General features: G+C 36.0%; 1 protein-coding gene across 4 annotated transcripts in view; it reads left to right on the top strand.

Annotated features, from left to right (window-relative positions):
• Nucleotides 1-23,075, top strand: part of cntfr (ciliary neurotrophic factor receptor) — a 224,472-nt gene that overhangs the window by 187,497 nt on the left and 13,900 nt on the right. For all 4 annotated transcript variants that reach the window (XM_055040732.1, XM_055040729.1, XM_055040730.1 and 1 more), the window contains one exon: nt 6,173-6,336. In XM_055040732.1, the coding sequence (XP_054896707.1) occupies nt 6,173-6,336 (164 nt within the window). The remainder of the gene's footprint in view (nt 1-6,172; nt 6,337-23,075) is intronic.

Genomic DNA, 23,075 nt, shown 5'->3' with positions numbered 1-23,075 from the left:
AAATGAATAAAAGAAAAAAAAAGTGTGTCGAAGTGACCCTTTGAGGATGCCAACACTCAAAACATAATAATGCAGTCGTTTGACCACAGATAACTGATTTTCTGACACTACCAGTTCCCTTTGGAGTTTTGTTGCGCATACAGCAATTGTTGGTGCCAGAGAGGCAAAGGGAATTGAAAATGCACTCTGCAAATAAATGTCAAACAACTTCAGGAGAATGCTGGACGATTTTTTTTTTTTTTATTCCGTCTGAGGAGCCAATCACCTGATGTTCTCCCATGTGATTATTGACAACACCAGATAATAAAGCATCATAGTTTCAGCCATTTGTGCTGCCTTAAATTGCTTTAATTCAAATGAATCGCAAATCAATATTCCACTGCTATTCCAGCATATTTTATAAACCTAAGCGTCAGTTCGTTCATTGAGTTATTTTTTTTTACATGTTCTTTAAAGAAGTGCAGGTTTGATGGGGAGAAATTTGTCCTGAACATCACATAATAACAGCAGTTACAGAATTCATCAGCAACTCTAAAGGGAAAAGCAGTGAAGGGGAGAAATTCATTTTAAGGGATGACTAGGGGGAAACTTTGATAGATAAGGATAAGTGCTATGAGCAGTCCTCCCCCTGTTGCACTGCCAGCATGGCACCGGCTTGCATGACGCATAAACATGCACAAAGGCAGCAACAGGGCCCTAAGATTGTGTACCTCGGTTAAAAACATTTGGTATTTAGAAAGAGAAAGTTTGTGTTTTATCTGTGTGGGTGGGTGTGTATACAAGTAACCGAATGAAGGAGTGACATGCTCTGCCAACCTCTAGACATGAGACTCATGAAAATGCTAATGGTAGCCGGATTAGCGCGCTGGCTGAGGAAATATCCCTTTTGGAGATATCAAAATACCCCACCACTCCTTTTCATTCCATCTGCTTTCACTTTCCCTGTTGTATCCACTTTTTTGGAACGTCACATTCATTTTCTACCCCCAGCCCCTTCATCTCCCTCCTTTGTTTGCTCTCTGTCTTTCATCATGAGCCAAATCATGTACATTACAATGAGAAGGAAAACAAGGTGGTGCTTTTCTTTTTCTTTTTTTTTCTCAAGCCTTTTGAAATGAATGTTTTTTTTTTTTTTTTTCTGGTTAAATGTGATCTCAAAACATCAGCAGGTTATCGTTCACCTCTTTAAAACAGAAAATGCAGTGCAGTTAAATACATTGTATTATTAAGAAAAACTTTTGGTTTTTGTGATGTAAAAATACGTTGAATTTATGCTGAACAATTAGAAGTAAAAGGATGTAGGATTAAAACAGAAAAAAAAAAGAAAATTACATCTTTGAAAGACAGCAAAAGTTTTGCATGCAAGCATTACAAGTTTTGAGAGCAGAGAGATGAAACCCTGCTTTCAATTCTTGTAAGCTCTCGACTTATGAAAGTAACATTGTCCAAGTCCTTCTTTTTCCATTCTAAATACTTTTTTCAGGCCATCTTAGACTGAAAGTTATGTCTTCTATGCACAATATATATGGTACAGCTACAGATGGATAAAAAGTGAGGGTGTAACTTTATTTACTTCTGTGATCTTATACCCAAGATCACAGAAAAAGCAAGCAAGATACACCATAGTGTTATACAGGTACATATTAAAACACATTAATCTTGATAATCATACAAAACATTAACAAATATGTATATTGTTGCACTAGCACCTGACACAACCTGTGAAAGTGATTGCTAAAATTAGATAACAGTCCCAGCCAGGACACATACTCAGCATTATTAAAATAATAAATGAAATTCTACCAGTGGATTAGGCAGAGATAAATGTCAGGACATCCCAAGAGAAAGGGAATAAAATAATAAAATGAAAACCACAGAGCCAACAGCACTTGAGGATTAGAGCTTATTTGTGCAGAAGTGTGAACTGGAAGTCCTTCCAACCAGCTAGCATGTCTGGCCAGCATTCACTGCTCCATGCAGTTAATGACTAAAAAGGTTTGTCACTCAAAGATTTTGATCTGCATTTTTTGCTGAACAAATAAATGACTTCTATTATGAAGTCATTTATGCTTGTGAAGTTTTGTAAATTTGCCAAAAATCATTCTTGTATAATTGTTTTTAATCTAAAAACAATTATGTAACCCATTATTTTTTGTAAGACTCAAAAGATTGACATTTTTTAATTAATTTACTTTCTATAACTGTTCTCCTTTTGTTTCACCTCACACAATAAAAATGTTCAGTAACAAAAACCAAGTTAAAGATCAATAGCAATTTTATTATTCACTCCACTTTCTGCGCTAAATATTTTGCATATATATAAAATGTGTTTTTGAAAAGACATTTTCCTCTTGCACTAAACTAAAATGCCGTCTCTCTTTACTCCATCTGTACTTCATTCCTGCTTGGCTAAGAGTCTTTCTTTGCTATTCTAACTTTAATTCTGGCATTCATTTTCAGGGACAACGAGGCAGATCGTAAATAAATAAAGCAATTTTATGCTTCCCTGTGCACTTCTCAATTCTGAGTGGAAGGAAAATGTTCCTCAACTGTCCCTGTTCATCCAACCAGAGTCGGATAAAATTAGATGAGAGGAGATGTGTGTGTCCATGCATGTGCTTGGTGTGGATTCAGTCACAACTTTTAACGCTTATAGAATCCCTAGCCTAGTTAACTAATATTATGTCTGTAGGTTCTAAATAATATATCAATAAGTGACCGTATTAATGTAAATGAATGAAAAGATGTAAAAGCTTCAAGTGCTCTTGTAAACCTCCTTTCAAAACATTCTTGCATAATTCTGGATGGACATGCACCACTGGTATTTTTGCAGGATTGGTCAAGCTCATTTTAATTGGTTTTCTGGCTCAAACTCAGCTTTTCAACATACTCAACAAATATTTACAAAAAGGGAAAATGAGCAATGGAAAGGGTCGGGGTTAATTGCTCGAAATTACATTTAGGGGAAGCTGGTGTGAAGGATTCAAGGTGAACATTTCAAGAGCACTGTGCAAACAAACATGGAGCTGACTAAATGCAAATGCACACAGGATAGAATATTCAAAATGAAATACTACTTACCAGCGTTTCAACTTTACCTGAAACAGGTAGGTGATTGAACGTTGTGCTCAACTGGATATTCCCAATAGAATGATCCTTTTTACTGGTTCTACTAATATATAAGTATATAAGGCAAATTAACTTTCAACTTCAGGAATGGCTTTCCCAACATACTGGCCTCAAGGTTTTGAAAATACTGTGGACATTACTTAAAAGTCATGTTTATACCAAAAAAATAAAAAATAGAAAGCATTCCAAAGAGTTGTGTCAATAAAAATTCAGCCAAAAACAATGATGGAATCTTGCAGAAATTTGATCAAGGTTGCAACTTGTCTGTAAACATTTGAGCATTTGTTTCTACCTTTGACATTGGCGAATATCTGCATTACATAAAAACATCTAAATCTTTTGTTGAAAAGTAAAAGAAAAAAAACCAAAAAACTAAATTTTAAATGTCTTTTCTGAGACTTTGTAAAACAATCACTGGAACTGTACATTTGGAAAAGACAAATCTGTCTAATTTGCTGTAAAGCAGAATAATTACTGTTTGACAAACTTTCTGGTGTGATAAGTTGTTTTGTTCCTTAAAATAGAAGGCTATGCTTTAATCAATTTTAATAGTTTCTATACTATCATTTACTTAATTTAATAATGTCTCACTGTGTGTTGGACAGTTTTGACACTAGAAAACAGCTTGGCTTGATTTGTCTGTGAATGAATGGGTGTGCTGCATTTTCACAGGACTGGTTTCAATAGAGTCAGCAACAAATGCTTTTTTTCTGTTCCATTTCCTTTTATAAAGTGATTTTTGAAAAATTTCACGGGAAACCAAAGCACACTGACTTGCTTCCTCTTTATTGTTTGTCAGAGTACTGCGTGAGAATCCATCATCTGGTGCATCAGTGTCCAGATTTTCTGAAAGCCTTTTTATTAGGATGAGCCTATAATGGTGTAAAAAAAAGTGGATGAATACTGTTCTCAGATGCTTCACTCTTGTAAAAGTAAGTGCATAAAGAATTAGCTTTTAGAGAAACAAATTTGTTCAGCTTCAGCAGAACATTGAAACTTTTTCTATAATGAAGGCAGCTTTTCTTTAGTTTCCTTTCTTCTGTTCTCAGATAATGTATGTCACACATAGCTCTCAGATTTTTATCACAGCACACATTTCAAGGCATCTCATTAACAAACAACAGAGGGCCGGCATGACAGGATAATAGCAATGAAAGTAAAGTCTATACAGCCAAATCCACATATGCACAAATACATCTGCACTCAAATTTATCAAGTTCCTTGTTTTCCTTCTTTTAATATTTGTATAATCATTAGGAGTTTGTTTTTTTGTTTTTTTTTTTTTTTTTATCATGGCTATTGAATCTCCACAATATGCTTTTTCTTGTTTTTAGTGTGTTCCAGATGCTGTATTGTTCCTTCAAAGGAACTATTTTTAAGAGGTTTTCGAATAACAAAATAAAGATTTTCTTTTACTCGTATAATGACTAGATATCATTTTTTCTCTCTTTGAATGTTGGATAGATACTTTAAAAGCCTTTGGGCACTCCATCCTCAGATTTATCTGTTTTGTTGATGTGCATTTTCTTTTATCCATTTGGTGGGACAAGGAGCAAAATATAATATTTTTCTAGTGTCGTCTTACTTATGTGAAATCCATCTACTTCTTTTCCTTTTCTATCTTACATATTTTCTAACAAATATAATTCTTTAGTAAGGCCTTTATTATAATGTTTACTGGTTTTGTCTTTCAGTTGTGCTTACCTTTCTCAACGTAATCCATCCATGTTTTACTTGTGATAATTTAGCTACAAAGCAGAAAGTTATATGTCAGAACACTGGTCTGAGAACGTTATGTCACACCACTTGAACTCTGTAAGTCAGTTTGCAGTAAGTTTTCACCCCATATTGATGTTTTGCACTAAAAGGTAATTTTAAGTTAATGGATGTTAAAATGTTAGCATAAAACCAGTCAGCAGTCAAATGCTCTCTTCTTCATTTCTCTTTTTAATTCACATTTAATTCACAAAGTGAAACTGGTTATATTTCTACCCCAACCTGCAGACACTTATGTTTTATACAGAGAAAACTAAATCTAAAAAAACACTATACCAAAATGTTTCTTCTCACTTGACAAACTTTATCCTCACAGTTACTTTAAATGTTTGAAACCTGCCTGAGCTTCCTGTCCTCACTCACCCAACCATTGTTTCCCTGAATAAATAATTATTACTGAATAATGTTTACTATCTCCTTTTTCTCTGTTGCTGAATGCTAATTAGCTGCCACCCAGTCATACAATGATTTCAAATGTAAAAGATCTCTGTGTCAGTTGTTCAACAATATTCCACGAGACACTGCAAATCCACACTGCATGTCATCATGCATATTTTTGAATGGGTGCAACTAAAAAGGCCCTTTTGTTGACATTCTTTTTCTTTAATTACTTATCTACTTTATCTGTTTACGCCTTCCTGTCGGCTGCTTTTTTAAATGTGTTGGTGTGCTTCTTGTTTACCATTCTGTGTGTATGATGGTATGCATTTCACACAAATGGCTTTAATGCATGATTATTTTATGAGACATTCAGATTATAATTGTGGCTATTGTTTCCCATTGTGATGTGTGTGTAGTTGTGTGTTTACTTGAGCAAAGGGTTTCATGTAGCTGAAGATGCAGGCCAGTAGGCTCCCTAGTGAGAGTGATATACCAACATCGAGGTCATTCAATATAGTGTGAAACGCTCCAAATTGAATTGCCACAATCTCATTCAGGGCTTTCTTATTGAACAGTTTTTAAGAAGCCCTTTTTTTTACATGCCTTCTCATCAGGTCTGATGGCCTTTTATATTACACTTCCTCCAAACATTTAAATTAGTTTTATCATTCAGACTTGAGTTCCTATAGCATAAACACCTTTATAGTGATTGATTTTCAATTACATTTTTTCTACTTAGTTTGTTTCCAACTAGATGTCAGTCTAAAATATATCAGTGTTGTGTGGAAAAAATGTAATTTACCAGCTACGAAGATGGAAGATGGAACCTTCATCACTGACTGACTGCTATGTCCTTTTACTGACTGTTTTTATCCACCTTTTTCAGTAAAACCGGACCCCCCAGAGCGTGTGACGGCATCCCCGATTCGTTTAAACCCTCGAAGGCTGGAGGTGTCCTGGCACAGCCCCGCCACATGGCCCGATATAGACGCGTTTCCTCTTAAGTACTTCCTTCGATACCGGCCACTCATTCATGACAGGTGGCAGCATGTGAGTACTACTGTGTGTGTGTGTGCTTTAGCATTTATTACATTGTTACATCATTATTTTTGAGTTAGGATTTGGGTTTGGGACTAAGGTGTTAATTCTTTTTATGGTTGCTAAGAGTTAGGTTTAGGGGAAAAGTCAGGTTAAAAATAAATTGCATTGAAGTTTATGGTTTTAATGTGAAATGAAGTAAAAAAGTAATGTATCCGTAGAATTACATGGCAACCAGCTTTATATTTCTATGTATGTTCAGAAATCATGCTCAAAGTTAATTAAACCAAGACTTTTTTTTTAAAGAAAACAATTTTCCAAAGAAATGCCTATGAGAAAAGTTTTAGTGAAATGACTCCAATTATGGCTGTTGGTTTGATTCCTGGAAACACCGGTATCATTTCTCAGTTGCTTTGGTGTATGTTACTCTATTTGAGTAATTTTTGTGGGCTCACTTCCCTACGGGTTCCTTATAGCAAAAACACATGTGTCCTCTATAGACTTCCAGGGATGAAAGCTCTTTCCACCAAGGTCGAACCTTGTAGTGTTATTATGGTGCATGTCAATGGTTTGCTAAGGTGTAGTTCCGCGATCTAAGGTTACAAACTCTCAAATGAAATCATATATGCAGGAATTGTAGACCATTTATACATCCTAGTAATCCATACATATGTCCTGCAACACCTTCTTTAATTTGTGTCTCTTTCAGTATTACTGCTGTTGTCATTTTATTTTATTATTGTGAGGTTGCTTTTCACTGCAGTTGATTTGTTTCACTTTTAAATTTGCCATGAACTTCATCAAATATATGGCCTCAGTTAGCATTGTTGTCCCTCCTCCTATCAAAGATCAACAATAGAAGTAAATGTACTGTATTTGAAATGTGTTAATAGGTTTTCTTCTTGGTGATGCTGCAGCCTTGAACCAGAACATGTTCTCACCTCAGGGACAAAGATTGATTTAGTTTCTAAAGAAATTGATCAAGCTTAAGGTTGATTTTTAAATGTAACTTTTGGTTTTCCTCATACAGCTATAACAATTTTATTTTCTTCACCACAGTCACTGGAATCTCTTAACTGCAGCTAACAAGGGCTCCATGCAGTTATTCAGACTCAATTCTTTGCAGAAAGAAAAGTGAAAATTAAAAGAAAAACAGTGCAAGTTTTATTTCTCTATACTGCTAATTAATCAATATATGAACCAAACATGCGTGGGAAACCTTAAATCAATATTTGGATTGGGCAATGACACGTGATTTGGAAATTGCGTAAATAGTTTTGACGACATACAAACTCCCCTGTTTGTCTGTGGTATGTGTTGATGAATGTCTTTCTGGTTGAGGTTCTTGATTTCAGCTGTGGTGAGTGTGGCTTCCTGAAGGTAATTCTGTATATTTTTACACTGGACCAGAGAGGCATTTATTTTTGTGCCAAAGTACAGAGAGTTACAGCTTTCATCTCAAAAAACAAAGTTGAAGCTGATTGTTCTTATTTTAAAAGATAAGTAGTTGAGTAAAAAAATAAAACAATCATTATCTTTCAATAGAAACATCATTAGCTGCAGAAACTTGAGGATGTCATTTTGACAAAAACAAAACTGGGTTTTTATTTCTGTAAATATCTTCAAATTCTAGAAAATCACTTTAGACTTTGAATGGCCCTTTCCATCAGTCTGGGAATTTTCTTTTCCACTATTTTGTATTAGATTTCTTATTGTATTTATGACTCCAATGAATATTTGAGACTAGAATACAGTGGTGTAAAAATGAGTAAGTGGTAAACCTAATGTCTACTGGGTGATCTTTGGTTGAAACCATCATCTTGCTCTACAGCACAGGTGTCAAACTCCAGTCCTGAAGGGCCACTGCCCTGAAACTTTTAGATGTGACTTTGCTCCACCACACCTGAATAAAATAATTAGGTCATTAGCAAGGCTCTGGAGAATATATCTAGACAATAAGGAGGTGATTATAATACTTTATTATACCATTATAATACTTCCCAGGCTGAATACAACAAACATAGTTCCATTATAATAATGTGTCATTTAGGAAAGAATCCAGAGATCTGGTAACCTTATGTGTGGGTTTGGCTGTTTTAAAATTATACTGACAAAGCCACGCTATTTTTGTAAGCAGTTTATCCTCATTATTGCACCATATGACTGATTACTGCTTGTGGAGTGGATGTGTTCAATATTTGTCTTTGGATACGCACTGTTGCACTAAACATTATTGTTAAAAGTTATTGAGCTGTGACATAATTCATTTAAAAGTGTTTAATGAAGCCTCTAAAATAAGACCCACTGCTCATTGGCCTTATACCATTACGTCAATCACTAAAGCCTCAAAGGTTAATTGAAGTGGTTACTGTTGCTCAGGAATTTGACTTTGATGTGGATAGACAACAGGGATGCTTGTGTATGGCTTTCACATGGAACATTATGAAATGTGTGTGGAGTCTGAAATGAAAGCTGTGCTGTGATCAGAGTCATCTTTAGAGGAAACCATCCATCGTCTTGAGGAATGAAGAGATGACGGCCCCAGATACTCAAGAGTGATGGAGATTCAGATGGATACAAGAAAATGAGGAAAAGTTTTGAAGTAGAGATGAATGAAGCACATCAGAGAAGCAGAAGAGGCGTTAATGGATAGCAGACTTTGGTAGATACCCAAAACTGAAATGAACAGGACATATAAATGATCCAGGCAGTAGTGCAAAGATGCATATTAACTTTAGTGAAGGACAAAGGTGACTGAGATATTATATTCTTTAGAATCCTCTTTTGAAAATATATGATGCAAGAAAAGACACTCGGGCCATAGATCATAATACTTGAAGTTGACGGCCAAATGGAGGGTTGGTGAGGGAACTACAAAGCAAAAAGAGAAAGAGGCATATGGAGATCTGTGTGATCAGATGTAAGGAGCATTGTGGGTGCCAGACAATCCAAGAGACATCAAGAAAGGGGAAGCTCTAGTGTGGGCTTTGAAAGTGAATTTCTAAAAGCTGTCGGTTAGTAGATGTTTGAAGATCAAGGAAAGCACATGAACAGCTTGAGGGAGCAAAAATGAAAAGTTACACCATCTGAAATAATAAAGGAAAGATGAATTGAAATTGCTTACACATCATGCAGAATTGTACCTACCACTGTTCGCCATACTTATTCTCATTCCTTGTACACAAGTGGATAAATTCTTAATGTAAATTTGTGTTCTGCTGCAGTAGAAAAACCTCTAACGGAAACATTTTTGAAAATAAGTAAAATTGAGGAACTGGACTTACAAGAAATATTATAGTTCTAAAAATTGCTCTAAAATAAACGTATTTAGAACCTTTTAGTGTTATCAAGTCTCCATAATGGTAGAGGTCATGACTGACTTATATCAGCAGACTGAATCTTAAGGTTTTCAGCCATTCTTTTCTTGCTCTGATTTGCTGTTTGGGATTATTGTTCTTCTACTGAGCCAGTTTAATGCATGACTCTTTCATATTGACCAGGTTCTACGACTATACAACTTCCACAGTGAAGGAAACATCAGCACATCTTTATTGTTTAACTGTTCTTTTTTTCTACAGGCATCAGTGCTGCTGAGAGGTTGCTATTTAGTCTCCACTTCTCCCTAGGTAAACACATTGTGTGTGCAGAATAAGCTTCCTCTTTCTTCAGTGTAAATTCCAGCTTCACTCTTTGGCTCTGGTGTATTTTTACACAAACAATTGCTCAAAAACAACAATTTAAGACTATTTTTTTTTTGTATTATTATTTCCATATTTTTTCCGCTTTTTGGTTAGATGGTCTTAAATGTGAAACAGTAAATCATAGCTTAGATTCTATCTTTCACTCACTGTATCAGAATAAAAAATATATGTACATCTGTAAATGTTCAGTGAATTTGTTTATTTCCCATGGCTCTTTGTGGCACTGTTCCCTCACAGAGATGTGAACTCAGACTTGAGCAGCAATTAAAGCAATGGTCCGATAACTCCGATTAAAAACAATTTCAGAGTGCTCCGTTTTCAACTCGTTGTACGTAACTGGATCAGCTACGGTGGACTTGCCCTTTATGGATTCTGCCAAACTCCACTCGACCATGTTTCAGTGCATGTATCCATGCATGAGAACTCATATTTACAGTCAGATGCATCAACTCACATGAAAGCATGTATACAAGTAGCTGAATATTAGCATATAGACTCTTGTTTTTTGTAATTACTAAGACTAATATGCAATCAAGCCCTGGGTTTGCATAGACTCATGGATGCATATGAGCAAATAGCTTATCAATCATATTTAAAACAAATAATAAAAACATGAACAAATTATGTTTTGCATAAAAAGCCCAAATAGTTGTCAAAACATCAAGAGATGAATGTTTTTGTATTCATTTAATTATTTTTTAATCTTGTTTTATACAACATTTTTGTCTATGTTTTTCATCCGTAACATAAAGTATAAAAGTAACAATTCACTAAAACTCAAAGAAAGAAGAGGGCACAATAAGGAAAGCAGCCAGAGCAGCGAAAATAGGCGGTCATCGTTTTTTTTTCCTTTAATCTGTGTTCGCTTGACCACCACAGCTTAACCTTCCCTTCATTTATTTATTCCACATATGTTCTGCCTTTTCCTTCTCTGAGCCGTTCCACTTCCTCCCTCAGCCATCCATCTCTCTCACTCTCCCCATGGTTTCTTCTGACCTTTTCTACCAGCCTCTATGAAATTGTGTTTTTTCAGTCCTTATTCATTCTCCTCTCTCCTTGCTTCTATTTCTTTAAAATAATGTTTCACTTTAATATCAGACTTTTTTTATATTTCACCACCACAGTGACTTTCCCTGTCCTCCAACTGATCCATGTGATGATGGTTCACATGTGTCAGCCAAAAGTCCCCTCATAATTCTGGAACACTTCAATCATGTTTCAGAGACATAAATTTGTTTCTACAAGAAACACTTCTAGACTTGAACCACTGCTAACTATAAAAAACCTCAAATACACAAAACTGAATTTTCTTGGAGATTTCCTACTGCCAATATTATATATCTTTTACCTGACAAAAATGCAATTTTTCTTTTTATTTTCTTTTTTGTTGTTGCAATGAGCAGCCACTAGTTATCTGTAGAAGGAGATGGTTATATATTCCACATATTTTCTCCCATAGTTTTCTGTTTGACAGAAGATCGTGAAGAAGAATGTCAGCATCATTTTAAATAAAGACAACATCACAACAAATTTGGTATCTTTAGCTTTGTTAACACTATATGTCTTAACACTGTACATTAGCAATTATCATCACTAATTGTCAGCCTCAGACTGTCTGTATTCTCTGAAGGTTTTCTAAAAGACAGCCACAGTTTGAAACAGAACAACTTTAACATTTGTGCACCTTTCCTGTTATTCACTAAAGGCTCACTTCTTGTTAAATTACACAAATGAACAACAATAGAATGTCTAAAAAAGAGCAAAACCATTTTTTTTATAACTTCTAATGCCTTTCCTGTTTCCTCTCTTACTTCAACACCCGACTAGATTTTATGTTCTGATTAATACTTCTGCTTTAAAGGGTGTTGTTTTTTGTTTTTCTTTTTAGCCTGTTTGGTTACCTTTTTTTTTTTTCTTTTTTTTCTATAACTTTCCAGGAACAGTTCAGTCCAGTCCATCTATCTTTAAGTAAAAGCAGGACTTTGGAAGGTAAAATTGTAGAATTAGCATAAAATTAATTATTCCACTGTTACCTAAAGTATGCAGATTGAGTGATCTTCATTATATAAACGTGTTGTTCATGGTTGGAGAATTGTATTACCTCAGGGCATCAAGTTAAAGGCCTTTGTATATTTTATCTTCCTGTAATGCCTCTATTACCTTACTTTGAGACTTATCTTATAGTCACTGTGTTGCCTTTTCCCTGGTGCCTCTGGCCCCCAAAAAAGCTTAATATCTTAAGCTTACATCACACACAGCTGAACTGATCTCAGTAAATCAGATGAGTAACAAAGATAACTGCAAGCAACAAATCCAGAGCTGAATCCTATTTCCTGGTACAGCCTCTTGCTGTGACACTTTGTTTTATCATTTAAAGTTGTGAATCTTAGTGGTTGACACTTTTGCTGGCCTTTAGGAAAACATAATCACCATCACTTGTTACCAGTTCTTTAATATGTTTGCTGGAGTTCCAATATGCCAGTACTGATATGCTTTTGTTGAGTTTTTACAAAGCAGATGGTACCAAATTATACTACATCTGAAGATGCCAAATTAGACACTCTATTAATTACTGAACTCACTAAATCATTTGCTTGTGCTGCCAGTCAGTTCAATAGAATACATAAAATGATTGCTGAAATATTCCAGCAATATTTCAGCAATCATTTTATGAATAACTGGCATTTATTGAGTGACTGTAGTCCACAACCCCTCAGAGAGCATGACCATGACTAAGTGGTAGGGACACATGGTGAAATGGTACACACCCATAATTTAGTGTCTCAAAGCCAAGGAGATGGATAGGAAAACATGACATCTTAGGTTTATTTTTTCTTTGAGAGGTTTTTATTTATCCATAACATCAGATGTGTTAAAATTACAGGTCTTAAGCCAACAAAAACAGGAAAAGTTAATATTACTGTAATGGAAAACCAGCATCACAGTTTAAATACATGTTATTCAACACAAGCAGACAAAATCTTTGAGAAAGATAAATTGTTTTTCTCATTTCGTCAACGTCTAACTTGTTTAAAAGTTTTTGCTCTGTATTTTTCTTTCAGAAACCTGCAAAATCCTTCATTTGAGTTTGCTTTTTCCCCTTCCCATCCCACTCTGCCTCTCCTCACAATCCAATGTTTCGCTATCGCCCACTCTTTCATCTATCCATGCATCCTCCCACCCATGCGTTAAGCCACCTGTCTAACCATCCGTCCCTCAAGCCATCCATTTACGGGTACACATGATAAATGTTTAGACCTTGTTTGGGGAAAACATCCCATCTAAAGGACACAGCTTTAGACAGATCATTCATCAAATCCTATGATTTTAACACACAAACATACTGAAGAGACCCACACTCTGCTAAATCCAGTGCTGTCACACTTGAAAGTCATCATCATTAAGCTCTGCTGTCAAAATACATTACAGATGGAGAGAATCTTGTGCATTAGCTCCAAAGCATTTTGCACTGATGTACTGAGAGTCACAAAGACATTGTCAAATAAGTGTGCTTCTGTTAGGTAGAAAATGAAGTCTACATCTGTGCAAAGGTTTCAGAGGGTATCTTTTAATGCAAGTACAAAAGCTGTCACAGAGAGACAGATGAAAGAAAGGAAAGTCACAAAAAAACAGCTTGTGGATACTTTGTAGTCCATGTTGAACACTATCCTCTCCTCTGATTCTATCGACTTTGACATCACCATGTCAATCCTCAGGCTGTCAAACACTCATCCCCATTTTTATGGAGTTTGTTTCTAATGACCGAAGGATTTTATTGTTTTTTTCATTGAATATCTGCTTTTTAGGTCTAAAATTTCCACTAGATTTCAGCTGCCACCCAAGTAATCAACATATGCAAAAAGCATATGCTCTAAAAAGTTCATAAATTAGTTTATGCTGTAAAGTGTGATGGCTGAGGAAGTACATTTTGAACACACTAACTGAAATGTAGTAATAACTCACTAGAAAAGACAATTTTCTCCTGAGACGCTTCAAAATAGCACCCTTGTTCCACACACACCGTCGTCAGATGCTCAAGTTTCTTGGACCCTATTCCATGAAATATAGTCCTAAATTATGTTCATAATTATTGAATTGGCTTCAAGTCAGTTAATTGACTCAGCTATTCTATCACTTTTGTTTTGTCACCCTGATTGGTAGCTTCCTTGGTTGTGTAATTTAGATTGTTGTCGTTCTAAACAATCCATTACTGTTTCATGTACAGTGGTGGTTGCAGACTGCAGTCCACAAGGCCCAGAGTCCTGCAACTTTTAGATGAAGGGATACTTTTAGATGTATCCCTTCTACACATTTGAATTAAATGGTGAAACTGACTCAAACACATGCAGTCTAATGATCTAATATTAAAGCCAGGTGCGCTATAGTAGAGAGACATCTAAACGTTGCAGTACATCGGACCGTAAGGTCTGGAGTTTGAGGCCGCTGTTCTACAGACTCCTAATAATGCATGTTATAATAAATCTGTCCCTTCATCCTTTATTCAGTAGTACAAATTTTTCCAGTGACATAAAAAGGTTCATACAATTATACTCTTGCCTCTAAAGTTTTCTGTTGGCACATCGTTCCTGGGGGAATAGGTTTTTCAATTCATCCACCAAATATTCTGTGCAGTGACATCCACTGTGTTCTCATTTGGCCTGACTATATTCCCTCAGTGTTTTATTGGCTTGTCTAAATCTACCACAACACATTGTAAACATGTTTTAGCTGTGGATTCTTGGATCGTAGGTGTTTTTGGAGGCCATGTTGTTTGAGTACCTTGATGTCTCTTTGAAGGACATCATTCCAAGTTTTTCCAAATCTCTCTATTGTTTTTATTTTTTTTATTTTTTCACTCCTCTGTCAAAAATCTTCCATGTTATGGGGGCTATTTCATATTATATGGAATAGTCCCCACTTAGTAATTCAGAAGTTTAAAAATACATCAAACGCGTTACCATGGCTTGCAAGAATGAGTGGAGGTCTTGAAAGTTGTATTTGCTTGTACCCATTATGACATGTTTTTAAATATTTCTTGAAAGTTTCCAGGCATTTTCTTGGCTTTCTGTGTTTTGTTTTTGCAGCTTATTCATGTGTTCAATAGTTTTGCCTTCCAGTACTTTAAATACTGTAAATTCATTACACATACTGTATCAAGTAATTTATATTTTTTCAATACAGATTAGTTTGGCAGATTGAGGTCCTTTACAGCACATATATAGTAAGAAATAAAGATTTCTTACCTATTTTTCTTGATGAAAGGAACAATATTTATAGCAGTAATTTGATTATTTAAGCAAATAAAAAAAAGTTCTATCTTTCAGGAAGAATATGAACCTCTTCAGTGCTGTGCCATAGATTCTGGCTTAGTGGTTCAATAGAACAGAATGATCCATTGTGTCAAAGACTGCCATAAATTAGAAGTCAGTACAACTATTTAAAAAAAAATCCCATAAGAATCCACATTATATGTCACAAACTTATAATCCAAATAAATTGAGGTACCTGACAATTTGCCTGTAAAATTTTGTGGGTTTAATTCTCTCCAGATCTGCAGAGAGGATGAATTACATGCATACAAAATTGAAGTATACCAGAGGAAAGAGGGAAAAAATGAGGCAAATTCTGATCTCAATTTTAAATTTCATGACATGTTCATGCTTCACATTTTTGACATGCTGACATGACAGCATAAACCACAATTAACGTAAAGCCACCTCTCTTGTGGTGTTGCTGAAATTACCACACTGCTTTTTAAAGGTGGAAGGTTTAGTTCACTTCCTTGGGGGGGGGTGTAGGTGTTTGTGCGTGTGTGTGTGTGTGTGTGTGTGTGTGTGTGTGTGTGCGTGCGTCTGTGCGTGTATGTATGTATGTGGAGGTTGGATCCCTTTTACAGTAATTGCAGCTATGGCGATTGGGGTTTCAAAGAGAGAAATACTGTTTGAGAAATTACCCCTGGACCCAACATTTATGTGCATGCATGTGTGTGTGAGTTTTCAAATGGGTGGAAAGTGCTGTGGAAAAATGGGAGCTGTCAGTCATCCTAATGAGACCAACCTTCTCTGTGCACACACACAAACACACAGAGAGCCATTGGGCTAGTGGAAGTGCCATATAATTGGGTTTCCTTTCCAGGACAACAGACATGCTCACTGGATTAGATCTGACCACCGACGCCAATTCCCTCCATGTCTCCTTCTGTGTGCTTTTCCTTCTCTTTGCATTTGGACAGTCTCCTTTTTTTCTGTTTCTGCACTTATTTTTTATTTTTTTTATCTGTCAGTCTGTTCTCGTTTTTTTTGTTCGATAGCTCTTTCCACCTCTGAGCTATCACTTTGGTGAAATGCCTAAGTTTTTTTTTTTTTTTTTTTTTTTTTTTTCTCAACATTTGACATTAGATCAGACTAAACTGTGCCTGTATTGGTCAGTAAGAATTACCAACATTATACTATTAAATAAACACAAGAAAGAATTAGTTTACTTATAACTATAATTAACACGTTCATACAATGTTAAGTGCAGCAGTCTCTCCTGCAGCAAAAAGCTCCCATAAAATAATGCTGCCATTCCTGCACTACACAGTTTGGGTTTTCTTCTCAAGTTTCCAAGTTTTTTGTCCTATTCATCATATAATGAAAGACATAATTGCATTAGTCTTTAGACGACATTTTGGTAATCTGCCTAGCCTTCCACATAAAAAGTTCAGATTTAATGAAAAAGTGTTATGACTCACTTTTTAAAGGTTTAATCCAGCAGTTAAAGTCTTTGTTGCTCAGTGTTTATGCAAACTGTGTATTTATAAGCTTCTGCTGACATCTTTTATTTTCATTTGAGGTGATACAAACCTCTCGCACCAAAATATATTGCACACACTGCAATGCCAAGACATTCCCATGCTGTTTAAACTTGCATATATTTGTTTGATCAGATGAATGTCGCTCCTTCAGACTTCTGGGAATTGTACTCAAGTATTTACCAGACTTGAGGAGGTCAAAGATGTTTTTCCAGATTTTTTTTGGCTGATTTCTTTAGATTTTTCTAAAGAAAAATATAACAGGCATGTCTCATTTTAGCTGCGAGGTTGTGGAAATCTTAATATCAGAAGCTTACATGACATCATCATCTGTGATTTTCATCTCTGTAACATCACTGTATGTAAGATATCTCTAGGTTATGACATTTAGTAATTCAGAAATAATTTTGGCAACCTACCTGATTGTAAACACCAAAGTGTTTAGTCTGATGCAGTGAGACAGTAAGAAAAGTAATGCTATACATCATTTAGCACAGTGCAGTAATTTATGGTTTCAGCTGTAGAAAAAAAAAACAGTTTGCCTTCAGTTCAATAAGTCACAATTGAGTGCCACTTCACAACATTTTTTGAGCAACTTTGATTATTTGCTTTTTGTAATTATAGGGATTATGTGAGCGTCTTGCACCCTTTTCTACTCTGAGGTATTACAATGCGCATATCACACGCACACAGACCCCCCTCCCCCCTAACACACACACATACACCCACACCCCCACACACCTATATATACACGGAGCATTAGCTGGAGATAGGCACCAATGCCTCCGGACCCCAATAGGGACAAGGGTGTAAGAAAATTTATAGATTTATGGATATATATATATATATATATATATATATATATATATATATATATATATATATATATATATATAGGAGATGAGACGAGATTAAACTTTATTGATCTCAAGTGAAAAATAATTTTGAGGTTTTGCAACTCTAAATACAAGTGCCAGACAGAGTTTAAGTGTCTAGGAATAACAGGATAGAAAGGATGGAGGGAGGAGGTGGCATGAGTAGAGAAGAGCAAAAAGTCTGCTTATTTTTTTCTCTGCTCCTGATGCGATCAAAGAGGACAACTCTCTACCCCATACATTGTCTAAGATTTGTGTAGGATTGCATTTGAAGGTGTGTGTGCGTGCGTGGGCGTGTGTGTGTGTGTGCATGCACATGTCTTGGAACAATGTGTTGAATGTTTGACAGTGAACTTCCCAGCATCTCTCCTTCACTATTTTCTGCAGACACACACTTTCACACAAACTCATTCATTTCCATGGAGTATGTGTTCAGCCATACTTTTTCACAATTTTTCATAGTTTGTGCATTGTGTGCTAAAAATTATCTCATAGAATTGTGTACTTACATGAAGTTTTATCCCAAAATAGAACAGCATTGGCAATATAAGCGCTGTATCTGTAGAAACACCCCAGGGCCAACTTTTCACTTGCTTCATTTTCGTAAAAAGTGAGATTCACAGCTCAGATGGGAGAAACTGTCAAGAGTATGATGCAAACATCTGGCCATTATGGAAGAGTTGCAAAAAGAAAGTCAAGGTTAAGAGACTGTCCTTAAGATGTTCAATTTAAAGTCCACAATGTAGCAGGACAATACAATGATTGAGTTCAAAGTTTTTTCCATTGGTTAGAGAGTCAACAACCAGTTATAAATGAGAATCTATTGCAAGATCTAAAAGTTGATCACTCATGTTGTCCATCCATTCTGAGTAGGCTTGAAAAATTTCCATCTGTGGATGTGCCAAACTCCAGTTCTGAATGGTTTTGCTTCATCACACCTGAATCAATTGCTTAGCTTATCAACTGTGCTCTGTGCGACTGGATTGCATTCTGAAGAAGTAATTAAGCCATTTGGTTCAGGTGTTTGGGATGCTATTAAATGTTGCAGGGCATTGCTCTCCCAGGGCTGAGATGCGTACCTCAACAGACTTACGGCAGTGATTCCCGAAAATGTTTGCAGTTTTAATTTTCTCATTTACATCCGATTAAACTAGTCACAGTTGTGGGCAGAATCAGCTGAAATTTGTCATCACCAGTACATGTTTAAAGCAGTCTGTTATTGGATCAGAAAAACAAAAACATTTCACTGTATGACTTTAGCCCGCCACTGATGGCTGCTGAACTGCAGGTGGGAGTTTCCCACCTCTGTTCTTCAGGAATGAAAACCCATATCCACTCTGACAAATCAACCCACTCATAGACCCAAAGCACTTCTGCCTCCTTTGTCTGTAATCTGTCTCATCGCTTACCTTCTCAGTAGAGTTGAAGCCTTGTATGTTGCCCTTCCTGTTAACAGCCTCTCTTTGTCTGACACCCCCCCCGCAACCGCCAACCCTGCTCACACTCTGTTAGGAAGGAAGCTGAGTCTTTAGTCTTATCTGCCTAACCAAGCGCTACATTTCTAGGCTTAATTCCATTAGAGGTATGCTCCAACCGCGTCATTTCAGAATGCGTGTCTGTTGAGCACAGTTTGCATGTACGGTCACTCATCAGTGTCGAGCATATTGTGTGTGAACGTGAGTGTATGAGCAGAAGTGCGGGTTGCCTCTGAGGCATATTTTTCCTGTTGTTTAGATGAAGTCTAACCAGCATATCCAACCAATACCGTTATCTACATTTTTTGTGTCTGCGTGTGTTTGTGTGTGTATTTCCTTATTGATGTCTATGGTGTGAAACTTCATCAACATTTGGCCTTTTAATCACATTTGTTTAATTTGTTTGTTTTTTGGGGGTTTGTTTTTTGCAAATTTTGTTCATATTTCTTCAATTTCCTCTTCTATATGTACATGCATGATTGGGCCTACGTTTAGAAAAAAAAAAAACACACCCTCCTACGTAGGAGTTTATTTTCTGCTCCCATAATTTTATGCTCTCCAATGTGATACATGTTCAGTAAAGTGAAAAAGTATGTTTGGCGCCATTCAGAGCTGCAGTTATTGGTTTGCTTCGAATCATCTTGTTCATGCATAGCCAAAGTGTGATGGAGCTTCAGGTCACAAACTGATCAGCTGGCATTCTCCTTCAGGATTTACTGCCAGAGAACAGAATTCATGATTCCATTGTTGCAGCAAATAGTTTGTCTGTAAACAGTAAAAAAGGCCAAGGCTATTATAATATCCCATCATATTTAACTGTCAGTGTGGTTTTACTTAACGAAATGGTGTTTTTTTACTTCAAATATTATGGGACATGCACGTTTCAATGAGTTCCACTTTTGTCTCTTTCATTGATAGATTATTCCCACAAATTGTAAGAGCCCATCAAGATGTTATTTTGATGATTGTGAGACAGGCATTTTTGTTATTTTTTTTGTTATTTTTGGTGAGGGGAGATATTGTAGCTCTATTTTTGATGCAATTTCTTCTGGTGTTTTTTTTTTTTCTTATTATTTTTGAATCATGAACACTGACCTCAACTGAGACCAGGAGGAGTTTAGACTTTGTTCTTAGAAATTGTTCTGACCTGATAGTCATTGCTGTGATCTTGGAGTAAGTGTGATAGGTCGTCCAACTCTGACTATGGTTCTAGACATTGGCTCTTACTATGGTTTGCTGCAGTCTAAAAACCATAGAAAAGATTTTGTGACCCCTTCCAGATTAATAGACGTCATTGACTGCACTTCTGATCCATTCTTTAAATTCTTTAGATTGTAACCTGATGTATTTGACATCTTCTAGTCTATTTAATTTGATCAGACTTGCTGTTTTTAAGTTATTTCCTAATCATCAGAGCTGGTGAACTTTTGAGCTTCCCACCCTGAAAAAAAAATATTATTGATGTAATGGATTGGTGAATTGTCAAGGGCATCATGTTTCTTATGTCAATATAGAATGGACAAAGACACCAACCTTCCCACAAACAGATATATATGGATGGATAATTGATAAGTTCTTTTTTTTCTCATTGTTCTTTTGTGTAATAGCTTTTTTTATTTTGTTTATTTTGTTTTTTATCTCAAACATTATGAAGAAAAAAATCTGTAAGAGGCTTCATACTTTTTCGCAACATTTTGTGACACAATCCTGTTTTTGTATCCGTCAGTTCTTGGATCTAAACAGGTGGGAGAATATGTCGTAAACTTCTTGGAATAAACATTTCCAGAGAGGCGCATACATTACTGGGACACCAAATGGCTAAACAGGGAGCAATGAAAACAGCACTTAATCTTGAGCAGTACAGGGGGATGTTTGGGTGGGTGGCGATGCAGTTGGGAGATGGATTGAAGACTGCAGCCCTTGTTGCCAAAAAGGCCTTTGTACCATGGCGGTGGTACAGGGTAATGTCATAAAAATGTATTTGTTTCTCCCTGCTGCCTGTGCGTGAGTGTGTATTTACATTTCTCACATGTCTGGGGGGCTTATCTGTTTAGTGTTGATTAAAAGTGAAATAGTGGATATGCATTGCAGCAGCTCTCCCTTCTGTGCACGTTCACATTGCAGAGAAAAGCCAGAAAACACCTAAAACAACACAAAATTTACGTAATCGAAATGTTCCATTAACTCAGGCTAAATGTACTGAATCATGCCGCTGCATGATATAATATGATAAGAGTTGCCTTTCTGGAAAGAGAGATCAAAAATAAAATAATCTTGAAAGTGTTGGTATAGTGATAAACCATTTTTCTAATTTTCTGCAAAAACACCAACACTTCAATCTCATAGTTAACTAGATATGCTAAGATGATAAAGCAAATGCATTCCTGTGAGTATAAATAGGGCTTTGACCCATTAGTTCAGTCCAATTCAATGAAAATGTTTTTTTTTTAATCCCAAAGGGGAATCAATTGTTCTTGTAACTCATATTATTGAGTTGTTGTTGAAGGTGATGCTGTAGGCATGAAGAAACTCTGCTAGCAATCAATCTTTCAACGAATCTGAAGAGGCCTTTGAATGGAAACCCTTGCTGTATGGATTCATGGCTGTCTTAGCAAGCTAATAGCTTGTAGTTAGTTGAGATGTTGAAGTTGAGGATATAATCCTTGCCCATTATGACTGATGGAAGAGACGGTTTGAACTTCCTTCTCTCTCTGGTTTTTCCTTCTGAAGGTTTTTCCCTGAAGCCTCCTTTTCAACTCTTCCAGAGTCATATGTCAAAAAGCATTTGATCTTTTCAGATGCTAATCAGCTGCTCCCAGAAGTTAGAACAATATGTTGTTGATGCAGCTGCACATCATAACAACTGAACAATTATTTCCATCTGCACAGCTTCCAAAACCAGAAGGAATACTCCTTATTCTTCATACTCACACTAGTTGGTTATGGTCTGTCACATAATTTTTTTATTTGTTTTTTTAATAGCAGCAAATTATGAACAAATAACTGGGGGCTCCATATTCACTCAGTACCTGACTGAGCTACATTTGTCAGCAAAAATAAATTAATAACAATTGTCTTATTTTAATTTTGATTATTTTTAATATGATATATTCAACCATTGAAATTATTTCATCCTTTCGAAGTAGTCTCCAGAAATCATTTTGCCACCTTTGACCCAAGAAGCAGAATATAAGGTTATGCTCAGTGCGTGGCTTTACTCCACTCTCACAGTTGGAAATTGTGACTGAATAGTACAGTCTTCATTTTGTAAAAGGAGAGGATGTTCTTTTGCATGATCTGAGAGTCATTCAGGACCCATTTGGCAAACTCCCAGAAGGCTGTCAGGGGGCTTTTAGGTTTGTGTCTGGCACCTCTTACTATAAAGACCTGATTGGTGTAGTGCTGCTTGGATGGTTGTCTTTTCTTTATAATCCTTCCATCCTGAAAAAGAAACACGATCTCATTCAAAGTGACAGATTCCATTTTGGAGTGATGGACACTTTTATCCTTTTGGCCTCTTGAAGTGCTGCTGAAATGTTTTTTTTTTTATTTATATAGAGATTTCCCATATCTATTTTCTGACAAAATCCAGTATTACGGAAATAATAACCATTCTTTCTGCTCCACTGCTTTGTTTTTACTCTGAAACACTTTGCTCTCTGCAACTATGAGACAAACAGTGGCAAATAATTCAAACCCTAATGACAATGATCCGACCTACACAAGTATTGTAAATCTAAAAGAAAAACAAACAAAATGTTCACTGACCAATAACTTTAACTGGTTTAGTAGAATGGCTTAGTGAACATTGTAATAGCAATATATAATTTTACTTAGGGCCCTTTAGTGACTTATGGTTTATTTATCAACTTGTTGTAAAAGTCTACGACTTCTTGTTTATTTGATT

The sequence above is a fragment of the Poeciliopsis prolifica genome, unplaced genomic scaffold (assembly GCF_027474105.1).
Source record: "Poeciliopsis prolifica strain line A6 unplaced genomic scaffold, Auburn_PproV2 SCAFFOLD015, whole genome shotgun sequence".
NCBI classification, from domain to species: Eukaryota; Metazoa; Chordata; class Actinopteri; order Cyprinodontiformes; family Poeciliidae; genus Poeciliopsis; species Poeciliopsis prolifica.
The sequence above is the reverse complement of the archived record's forward strand: the minus strand, read 5'-3'. Positions and strand labels throughout refer to the sequence as shown.